The following is a 12410-nucleotide window of genomic DNA, read 5'->3' as shown; positions in this document are numbered from 1 at the left end:
AAATTTACAGAATATAGTAATTAAATCCTGGGAGCGGACGAACGTAGCGGCAGTCGGGACTTTTTAGTAAGAAAAGCGATTCAAAAACAAAGGTGGTTGTTTAATTTTGGGTCACCTTGTACCATAATTTACGTTTGACTCGTTATGTGGAAGTATAAGGGATTTTAGTTTTGTTACGTTTGGCAACAGCGCGCTGTCACTTTTTTTGCGGTAGCTCTAAGAGGTTATAATTATTTTATTTGTATAAAATGGATCGAATTGAATATGCCAGTCCAATATTACTACCAAATGAAAGTTATCTGGCAAAAGACCGAAACGTGCGTCTCTATGACGGGGATCAAAAGGTACAGGTACATTTTTCCTCTGCTTCACTTCAGTCTCTGTTAATTCCCTCAGACATCGTTCGAAGGTGGCGAACTTATACTAACCACCCACAGACTTATGTGGGGACGTCCCGGAGCGATACCACTAGGACAGGTTTGCCTTACGATGCACTTGCATCTGGTTGTCTTCGTCGAGGAGGACAGTCCAAACGCCTTTTCCTTTAGTCGTTCGCGGAAAATTATACTGCACTTGAAAGAGGCGCCCCCCGGTATTGAACACAATAACAAAACGCACTCAGGCAATCGGTAATTTTAGACCGTAACGAGGGCCCGCAACCGAGCAGCATTTACAATTTCATTAAGCTGTCATTTCGCGAAGGTCTGAACAGCGACATTGTCGGTTTATTAAACGACTGCATGCAAAAGCGGAGATGGGAGTGGGGTCAAAGTCAGCCGAACGTTTCGACAAAACCGTCTCTTCCCAACATCAAGCTGCGTACTGGTATTGCGGGTATCGAACGTGGCATTCAGGAAAAGCAGAAGCAGACCGACGAAAACATTTCCCTGGCCTTTAAAGATCTGAGCAAGCTGATGAGCATGGCTAAAGACATGGTGGGCCTTTCGCAGAATATCTCCACCAAAATTCGGGTGAGCGCGAGTGTCGGTTTTCGTTGGAAAAGTAACGTAGATTTTTTAGGAGAAACAAGGCGACATTACCGAAGACGAGACTGTACGATTTAAGCTCTATTTGTTAAGCTTAGGCATTGACGATCCGGTAACTCGCGACGCGTACAAGTCCGACAATCAGTATTATCGAAGTTTAGCGAAACAGATTGCCGATATTTTAATTACGCCGATTACGGAAGCGGGCGGTATAATGGCCTTAACCGACGTGTTTTGCAGAGTAAACAGGGCGCGTGGTTTGGAGTTACTCTCCCCGGAGGATTTATTAAATGCCTGCAGATTGATGGAGTCGCTCGATCTTCCGCTTAAGATGTATAAGTTCGATTCAGGTGTCATCGTTTTGCAGCTGGTGTCCATGAGCAATGAGAGCATCGCCGAAAGTACCGCAGATATGGTAAGGGAATTTCGTGTAATTAGCTTTGTTACCCCGCAAGTTGCAGCTCAACGAAAAGGGCTCCCTGTCATCCGAAGAGCTTGCCAGACTTTTGGGTATTTCAGTTTTGTTGGCAAAGGAACGTCTGTTAACAACTGAACGATTTGGAAAATCTTGCAGGGATGATTCGTCTGAAGGATTGCGGTTTTACCCCAATTTGCTTTTAAGTAAAGAATAAATTTATATTTTTGTGATCAAATTTCTATTAGTGTAATATATAATCGTTGACCCTATATTATCTCGTCCACTGAATGGTGGGTCTGTTGAAGTTGGTCAAGAAGGCTTTCCAGACACGCAAACACTATCCTAAAAGGGGGGAGGAGAGTCTGCAGACTGTAAGGGGGTGGAAGATACTCATTGATCTCAGGGGTAAGTTTGTTCAGATGTTAAGCATGGGGATCTTGGAAACCAGCACAGTTTGGAATAAAAATTCAATACATTTTTGTTTTTTAAGAAGATATACAGGGTGTTTTTTTGGGAGCTTTAGTCAAAAGTTTCTGGGAAAGTAAAATAGGTAGGTTTTTGAAAATTTGTACTTAAGAGTTACGAACAAATTTATGAAACTTCAAAAACTAAAAACTCAGTTTTTTTAAATGGAATGACCATGTCCTTACTATCTTTAACAGTTTCTGACTTATTCCCATTTTATTGAATTGACACTATTTTTTTCGGATTTTCTTTTTAATAGTCGGCCATGATTCTATAACAATTGAATTTTAAACAAATCTAGTGACACTAATCCATCACCCACTGTTATAGGTTAACATAAGTTTTTCAAAAATCGAAAAATGACGCAGTGGTTTCACCTATTTTGGAATTTAATTGTTATTTGTGGTGAAATGGGCAGAATCGCGGCGCGTGCTTTCCTTACATTCATTCGAAAACTGGAACGAAATTGTATGAATTTTGGAAATTTTGTACCCCTAATGCACTACAAACCGTTGAAGCACAAGTGATACAAAGCTCTACAAGAGAATATTTAAGAAAATGAATTGAATTGCAAATGCAAGATTAACAAATTAAATTCAATGCAAAATATAAAAAACTTCGTTGAAACATTTTTGGTATGGAATTGTTGCTAGAACAGATATCGCATTACCTCTCTTAATTTCCAGACTTATAAGTTGTTTAAGAAATTCAGTTGAACGACTCTGTTTAGATTTTTCAAAAATTTTCCGTCCTATATCCTTAATAAATGAGTTATTTATTAATGAATTATTTAGACTAGAACTAGAATCAATGGTATTAAAGAATCCATTCCTTGATTTGTTTAAAATTCGATTGTTATAAAATCATGGCCAACTACTAAAAAGAAAATGCGAAAAAAAATGGCATCAATTCCGAGATCAATTCAATGAAATGGGAATAAATCAGAAACTGTTAAAGATAGCTATAGGAACATGTAATATCAAAATATGCCAATTTCGATTCTCTATCTCATGCAATATTAAGAACATGGTCATTCCATTAAAAAAAACTGAGTTTATAGACTTTGAAGTTTCTTAAATTTGGATCTCCATAGGTGCGGTTGTACGCAACTTAACTTTGTTTTAAGTACAGTAAAAGAAAGCCCTATTCATTCTCTATGCACTGATAAAAATGGGTTGTCATGACTATAACCTTTTTCAAGTAATCAATTATCAAGGTACCATCTGCATCCGCCATTTTTTTTCTTAAAGTCAAAATAACTTAAAAACCATAAATGGCAGATATGGGTATCAAAAGAACTGAAATTTCACGTAGAATCCAAAAATGCAATAAAAAATAGGGGTTGCCATTTAAAATAACGAAGTTACTATCTACTTCCGGTGTTTCCGGAAGTGCGGCCATTTTGAAAATATTTTACATCGATTCGGCCTTCAGAGTAACTCCTAAGTACAAATTTTCAAAAACCTACCTATTTTACTTTCCCAGAAACTTTTAACTAAAGCTCCCAAAAAAACACCCTGTAGAAGGACCACTTGTAGATTTTATTTTGTACTAGCACTTTAAAGTGCAAATTCAGAGTTTATTCCCTAACCAGAATGTACAATAGCCCCATAAGTGGTGCGTGAACTGCTCCTTCAAATATGCAATGCCAGATTAACCCTGTCGGGGACCCTAGGCAATGCAACTCTCGGGGCTCAGGTCCTTCACAACAATAAGGTGTTGGGTTGAGAAAAATGCTCGCACACGTCTATCATAATTTTTTCTTATGCGCATTTTTTGTAGTAAAGAGAAATATACAGGGTGCTCAAAAAGTAGATGATGATGCCAAAGTTGATTTTTTAAATGGAACATATAATCCATTTTCGAATTCTGTGTCAAATTCTACGCGCATAATTTCGAAAATTGATTTAAAAAAATTCTGTTAAAAATCAATTTGGTTATCAAAATCATTTGCTCCATATTTTAGCCGCTCACTGTATACTATATCCATTGACCGGCTTTATGGTTTAGTGGCAGAGCGTTGAACTATAAACCCGGAGGTCGGGTGTTCGAACCTGGGTTGAGGTGAATCTGTGGCAGAGATGGGAATTACATTAGACTAGTTCGAACATTCTGCCGGCTACTCCAAATTAGGTTTTCCTGCAGTTTTCTTAATTCGTAAGTATTCGGGAGTAGTATAGAACAACTTAAGACCTTCTGCAGAGGCATCTCTCAAAAGCTTTATGCGGGACACTCTGTAATTGTCTGTTCTGGCCACAGCAATTTTTTATTTCCATTTTCAAACCGTTCAAGTAGTAATGGAAAAGAATTTACTATATCAAATGGGATATCTAAGAAGGGACGATCGGGATGACTCCCTTATCCTCCCCCCCCCCTTTCAATGCTCACAGCGAACTTTTTACAATTGAAGTAGCTATCATTTTTTTAAGATCCCCACGGGATCTCCCCCCTGTTCCATAGACGTTACTCACTTAGTTTCGTAGAAGGATGTTGATCTGCGATGTCTTTTTAAATGATCAGATGCTCACAATTTACCAAACTACTTACCTTTCAGGTAAAGTTGACGTATTCATTTATTTGTAAGGTAGGCAACACATCATACACGATAACATATCTAACACATAATATACAAATTTGGAATCCTGGTATCATACCGTTTGCGGCAGTCCCCCTGTGGGCTCGGGGATAGAGTTGACCCACTCCCGTCCTGGAGATCGTAAAAGGCGATCAATGGACAGGAAAATGGGCGAGACCAATCGATTTTGTTATGCTTCCATCGAACGATTGATATTTTTAATTGCTAGGAAACGGTGGATTCATCTTTCGTCCAAACATCTCCAAAGAAGGGAATAATCCCAAAATTATGACGATAGAAAATTTTAAAAAACGGATTTGACGCCTTTTATTTATTTATTTATTTATTATCCCTCTTTTGTTCTGGGCTCTCAACAGGCTTGCGCCCAATTACAGAGTGACCCGCATAATGCTTTTTAGAGGTGCCCCTCAGAAGGTCTTAAAGTTGTATACTACTCTAGTATTTACCTTAAAAACCATGTCCATACAAATGTGGTTAAATTATAATAATTATTTTTCTTTTACGATACATCTATGATAAATTATATCGTTTTTTGCTGAATTGCTCATCATCAGGCAAGACAGAACTGAGCCTTCTGCATGTTAGGATACCTAATGATTAATTATTTATTAATTTTTGAGGAGTCACCCGTATTCATCCTCCGATACTCTAATTACCCATTTTCCTATTTTTTCTGAAAACAACAACAAAAAACTCCCCCATATTTTTGGGAAATTTGTACTAAGGAAAATAACTGACACTCGTTGTCTCTGTGATTTTCATTGATTTTGCTCTATCAAGGGCTAAATTTGATATTGGATATTATTTACGATAGACCAGAGGGCAAAGCGGTCGATAGTCGCCCTCGCTTTGTTTACGATGAATGATAAATTGTGTACAAATTAACTCGACAAATGCAAAACACATAAATGATTGGCAAAAACAACCGGTTTGTTTTTCACCATTTTTTTTACTAAATCTAATCGACGTTAAGTAAACAAAACAAAATACGCTGTAAATTATCGTAATTACGTAAATTGTTTTGCGGTGAACAATTATCGTCCGATCGCGTGGAGGAAGCGCGACGGTTTTTTTCGGGAACGAGTCAGTTCTGCGAACTACGGGAATACGTAATGGGATAACTGGGATGATTCAGCGGCCTTCTTTGTAAACCCTAATTGTATTAACAAAAGAGCGTCGCGCTTCGACGTCATTCCATTGTTTTACGTCATTGTATCTAGAGGTTTCGTTGATTGCAAAAGTACACTTTTTGTAAAGGTATTTACGTCATTTTAGATAAAAATTGTTCGACCTTGTGAGTAAGTTGCGTAATTGTGCCATTTGTCGCGTATTTGGGGGCGAATTTTAATTGTAACCGGGAATTGGTTCAATTTAACCCGTTCGCATTCCAATAGTCATTAAATCCAATTAAGTATGCGGTTTTCTATTTGCGCTAATACTTCGCGGCAACATCGCAATGAGATAAAGTTGCACAACATATTTATTTCACAAACGACCCCATTTATTCATTCTATTCGCAAGGTGAGAAAATTTTACGCTCGCTCGTAACACGCGATGCATGGAATTTTTCACGGTGAGAGGGAAACGTTATTTATAAACGGCGGTGCCAAGCAGTCTCAGATTAAATTGAGAAAATTCAAATTTGGGTTATTCTTTGATCTCTGGATTTATCGTCGAGTAAACTTGGGACTTTACTTCGTTCTTAGAAATGAGTTCATTTTTGTCACAACAGTTTATAATTCAAGAAATAGTAAACAATCTATTTTTAGATCTAAGTCGCTGTGGACGGGAAAGTGAAATTGAATGATTGTGGTCATTTTATTATTTTATGAATCCGATTTAATTATGATAATTCGCTGACGTCAGCAATAAACACAGTTTTGCTCTGTCAACAAGGCGCAAAAAGACTTTATTCCCATGTCAATAGGAATTATTCAATATCCCCCTTTTACTTTGTTATTGCGTAGACAAAGATATGTTACAGGAATGTACTCGAAACTTTTAAATACCTAGGGTGCCTAGGTTGCTAGCAAAACAAAAGTGACTGAGGCATTTAAAATTTGCGCATGTGGGGAGTTTGCCCCCTCATTTATAGTTTTACAATTGGAATGAGAGTTTTGGAGGCCCCCACAAAGTTCTACCGTTTTTGATAAAGAAAGAGATCCAATCACTTTTGAAAATAGGAGGGGACCAACTTTGCCCATTGCGTCAAAAATGAACTTTTTTTGGAGTTTTGAAAAGTTCATCAATAGCATACCTATAAGCGAAAAATCAATACAAAATATCTCGTTAAATGTTCTGAAATAAATTATTTATTTATTTATTGTCCCTCAACAAGCTTTCGCTCAATTATAGAGCAATATACATTACTATATATCCATTTTACAGCAAAATCTTATCATGAATAGTTGCATACTTGTGTAGGGCGATCCGGAACCAGAGACCTAGCCAGAGGGGGGCTTTGCTGTGTAGCATGCCCATAAATGAACAAATATTTAATTAAAAAATTAACAAAGGAAGAGATAGAAAACTTCAAACATTCAAAGTGGCGATATTAATTAAGAAAGTGTTTTAGGTCGAAAGATGGATTTGATAATAGTTTGTTTTGTATTATTAAATGAGTTTCTCAGGTTGTGGGCGCATAAATAATATACTTATACTTATTATCATAATTTTAATTACCTTTTTTACCACCTGCAATACGTAATACAGGTATAAGAGAGGTCTACAAATGACCTCCAACTTTTATGACAAAAATCTGCTTTTCGGCTCCCTATAGGAACCCGTTTTTAATGATTATCAGTCCGTCGTGCAACGATTTCCTGCCAAACCAGTAAACCGAAAGTAACTAAAATTGGCACACGTGGTCTTTCTCCCAAGAAAATTGGCAATTTGAAACTTCCGACTACTTTCGGAGATATCCGAAAAAAACAGAAATTTTACAAAATCGATATTTCGAAGTAAATAACACATCATTATGGCCACTTTCTCCCTCTAGGAGATGCTAGTTTTAAATTTTAAATCCGACGTTTCGTCTCCGGTTGCCCATCATCAACTTTGATTTTTCTTATGGAAGTAATTTTGACTTTTTGGGTCATTTGATAGAGAATTCAAAAGAGAGTTCAAATATATAATCACATTTTTTTTTAATTATTAAAATATGTTCTTTTTTGCCTAGAAAACTAGTACGTACGTAGTTTCTTACGTTTTTACGAATTAATAGCGCTATTTAGGATTAAAAGATAGTGATATTTACATTTTTGAAATCAGAAAAAAATTCTCCATCAAATGATACAAAAAGTAAAAATTACTTCCATAAGAAAAAACGAAGTTCATGATGGTTGACTGGAGACGAAACGTCAAACTTAAAATTTAAAACTAGCATCTTGTAGAGGGACAAAAGTGGCCATAATAATGTATCATTTATTTCGAAATATCTTTTTAAATAACTTCAGTGTAAAAATAAAAACCATTTTTCAAAGTTTCGGAAAAGTATAGTCGGAATTTTTTAAGTTTCAAAACTGCATTTTGTTAAGCATCAAAATATGCAGCTTTGTCATATTTAAACTACCTATACCTATCTCTTACAATTCCCGAAATTCCCATGGTGGCCCTCGAATTTGAATCGCCCTGTATATACCACAGCTGACTCGTCCGCCATTTTGGAGTCCGCTGACAATTAACATTGCACATTAAACAGTGTTTCTGTGCACAGATTTGGGCTGTCAGTGTGCTCCAAAATGGCAGACATAACCGCTATTTTACCTTGTGGTATTTTAGCGGGTTCCTCTAGTGTGGTTTTGATTTTTATACAATTCAAAATTTTTCTAATTGATCGAAAATTTCTATTTGTTATCCTATGAAACACTTATTCTAACACATAACAGTAAACACACGTGATCTGACCTTGAAATGTGCGCATGCGTCACTTTAACGCCCACTTTAACCAGTCAGTCGTCTGCCAGATCGTGGCGAGTGTGTGTCTTGTGTAAGATGCTGTGAACCTGGATGGATTATCGCATAGACAATTGTGGAGCATATTAAGATAAGTAAATTAAAGGCTCCCCCGAATCAATTGCCAAAATAACCCCCGGGCCAATCTCCGAAATATAATCCGCACCGCGGGCCAATTATATACAGGGTGTTTTTTTGGGAGCTTAATTAAACGTTTCTGGGAAAGTAAAATAGGTAGGTTTTTCAAAATTTGTACTTATAGGAGTTACTCTGAAGAACCGAATCGATGTAAAATATTTTCAAAATGGTCGCACTTCGTTATTTTAAATAGCAACGCCTATTTTTAATGGATTTTTGGATTCTACGAGAAATTTCAGTTCTTTTGATACCCATATGTCGATATCTGCCATTTACGGTTTTTAAGTTATTTTGACTTTATGAAAAAAAATGGCGGATGCAGATGGTACCTTAATAATTGATTACTTGAAAACGGTTGTAGTCATGGCAACCCATTTTTATCAGTGCATGGAGAATGAATAGGGCTTTCTTTTAGTGCACTTAAAAAAAAGTTAAGTTGCGTACGACCGCCCCTATGGAAATCCAAATTTATGAAACTTCAAAGACTAAAAACTCCGTTTTTTTAAATGGAATGATCATTTTCTTACTATTGCATGAGATAAAGAATCGAAATGAGCATATTTTGACAATACATGTTCCTATAGCTATCTTTGACAGTTTCTGACATATTCCCAATTTATTGAATTGACACTATTTTTTTCGAATTTTCTTTTTAGTAGTCGGCCATGATTTTATAACAATTGAATTTTCTGTTTAAAATTCGATTGTTATAAAATCATGGCCAACTACTGAAAAGAAAATGCGAAAAAAATTGGCATCAATTCAATGAAATGGGAATAAATCAGAAACTGTTAAAGATAGCTATAGGAACATGTAATATCAAAGTATGTCAATTTCGATTCTCTATCTCATGCACTAGTAAAAACATGATCATTCCATTTAAAAAAACTGAGTTTTTAGACTTTGAAGTTTCTTAAATTTGGATCTCCACAGGTGCGGTTGTAAGCCCTATTCATTCCCTATGCACTGATAAAAATGGGTTGCCATGACTATAACCGTTTTCAAGTAATCAATTATCTAGGTACCATCTGCATCCGCCATTTTTTTTTCATAAAGTCAAAATAACTTAAGAACCATAAATGGCAGATATCTATGGAACGCCGTTTTAGTATTTATACCAACATTTTATCATGTATCATTTTAAATAACAGTCAATCTTATGTCTCTAAATTTTTCGTTTGTTGTTTTTATCTTACGTATTAAGAGATTGATTTAAAAAATGTTGATTAATAAAGATGATACATGAATTAAAATGTTTGTTGATAATTTTAATTAGGCGCTAGTATACACGTAGTCAAATAGACTAAACTGTAGTTCCTGAAACTTCCGCACAATCAGAGATACGAATTAAAATTATCAACAATCATTTTAATTAATGTAACATTTTAATTCAACAATCACTTTAAATAATTCTTGCCGATTTTAACAGCATGAATTCATATGATTGTTGAATTAAAATGTTCTCTGAAAATATTTGTACAATTTTATTCCAAAATTTTACAATGTGCCATTTTAAATAACAGTCAATCGTATGCCTCTACTTTTTACGTTTGTTGTTATTGTCTTACGTATTAAATATGATTGTTTAAGATATTTTACTTAATAAAAATGTGAAATGAATTATATTGTTATATTGAATGAGTGTGTATGAAACTGTATTTCAACAAACAATTAATAACAAACAATTAAATTGAATTGCAAGAAATACTTCGATTAATAAAACGATTTTGTCCAACAAACATAAAAATTCATTCATTTTAAATGTGGAATTAAAATTATCAACAAACATTTTAATTCATCAGTCATATAAATTCGACGATTTGAAAATTGAAGCCGAATATTTTCAACAATCACTTTAATTCAACAAACAAATAAATTTTTATTGTTAGACGTAGTAAAAGAATCTTTTAAAATGATTGTTGAATTAATATGATTGTTGAATTAAAGTGTTACATGAATTAAAATGTTTGTTGATAATTTTAATTAGGCGCTAGTATACACGTACCTAAATACACTAAAGGATAGTTCCTGAAACTTCCGCACAATCAAGAGATATACGAATTAAAATTATCAACAAACATTTTAATTCATGTAACATTTTAATTCAACAATCATTTTAAATAATGCTTTCCGATTTTAACAGCACGAATTAATATGATTGTTGAATTAAAATGATTGTTGGGAATATTTGTACAACACTTCAATAATTGAATTAATATGATTGTTGAATTAAAATGTTTGTTCATAATTTTAATCCCACATTTAATATGAATAAATTTTTATGTTTGTTGAATTAGTTCTAGTTAGTTATATTACTGTTCGTTTATGTATTCGTTTGTTGATTTGTATTGTTAAACTTTCGTTATACACATTGCTATATAATTCATACATCATTTCAATTAAGTGAAGTTTTTTAAACAAACATATTTAATGTTTCACATAAAAACAACAAACATAATAAATCGGGAAATAAAATTAACTGTTGTTTATAATGTTACATTGTAAACTTTCGTAATAAAAAGTAAAACGGCGTTCCATAGATATCGACATGTGGGTATCAAAAGAACTGAAATTCATGCAATAAAAAATAGGGGTTGCCATTTAAAATTACAAAGTCACTATCTACTTCCGGAAGTGCGGCCATTTTGAAAATTTTTACATCGATTTGGCCTTCAGAGTAACTCCTAAGTACAAATTTTCAAAAATCTACCTATTTTACTTTCCCAGAAACGTTTAACTAAAGCTCCCAAAAAAACACCCTGTATATAGAACCTTAAAATTCAACCCAAAATATACTAAATACATCTCGAACCACAAAAGGTTAAAAAACCTACAGATTCTTTCAACCTGAAACACATTTGACGAAACTTTTTGATCCCTTAAGAAGTGTATCATCCTACGCCCTATTTTCAATTAACAAGTAAAAAGGTTTTCGCCATAAGGCGAGTAACTTCAGAGCATTTACCATGCGCTATGTTTTTCTTTACTAGAAACAAAAATTTCACTGCGCATGCGCACATCTAATGTTCACAACGGTGCTATTTATTAATAAGTAGACATGGGGATTTCGGATTTACCTGTATTGTTCTTCCCTATGTCTACTTTTAAATAACAAAATCTCTCCTGGAGGGCGCCTAGTTTTATGAAAATAACTTCTTAAAACAAATGAAAATCTGGCTGTCATATTAATGAATTAAAATATTTTGTTGATTTGACTTCACACAAAATAAATCTCTTTGCGCCTTAAACTGTTACAGGCACTATACCAATTGACATCAAAATTCATTTGAATACATCGCACACAAACGAAAAACATGGAATATTCAAATTAATTAACATAACAACCAGATTTTTATTTGTTTTAAGAAGCTTTGGTTGCATAAAATTAGGCGCCCTTCAGAAGGAAAAACAATACACGTAAATCCTTACGTCTACTTCTTAATAAATAGCAATGTGTTTGCCTTTAACAGAAGCATCTCTAATTAAAATTTTAAAATAAGACAGTTGACATTGCGCAGTCTGTGCATGAGCCAGAGCTATTAGCTACCGAATGCAAAAAGAACGAACTAAATACCTTGAAAACTATAGAAGTAGTAAAGACCTCGGACGGACGTGGTCATAATAGCGCCTTCCAACATGAGTTGGAAAATGTGCTTATGATATTTAATATTTCACATTCATTCTGGAGGGTCTCTAGAACTCAATTTGCAATTGCAAAATATTATAAATGAGGTGGGCCCAACGCAGTGACGCTAAATTTTGCAATGGACCTATGAACCAATGAATTACAAAATGCAAAATCAGCAAAGCTAAATTAAGACACTATTTTCGACATTTAACATCGTTTAAAAAT

The 12410-nt window shown here is 34.6% G+C and overlaps 1 protein-coding gene across 1 annotated transcript; it reads left to right on the top strand.

Moving 5' to 3' along the window:
- The first annotated feature begins 183 nt into the window (after positions 1-183).
- LOC116174413 (vacuolar protein-sorting-associated protein 36) lies at positions 184-1673 on the top strand. Its single transcript, XM_031492327.1, has 5 exons — positions 184-344; positions 397-592; positions 640-971; positions 1021-1401; positions 1448-1673. The coding sequence occupies exons 1-5, from the start codon at positions 249-251 to the stop codon at positions 1616-1618; spliced, it is 1176 nt and encodes a 391-aa protein (XP_031348187.1). The 5' UTR covers positions 184-248; the 3' UTR covers positions 1619-1673.
- The last annotated feature ends 10737 nt before the right edge of the window (positions 1674-12410 follow it).

The sequence above is a fragment of the Photinus pyralis genome, unplaced genomic scaffold (assembly GCF_008802855.1).
Source record: "Photinus pyralis isolate 1611_PpyrPB1 unplaced genomic scaffold, Ppyr1.3 Ppyr1.4_LG6, whole genome shotgun sequence".
Taxonomy (NCBI): Eukaryota; Metazoa; Arthropoda; class Insecta; order Coleoptera; family Lampyridae; genus Photinus; species Photinus pyralis.
The sequence above is the reverse complement of the archived record's forward strand: the minus strand, read 5'-3'. Positions and strand labels throughout refer to the sequence as shown.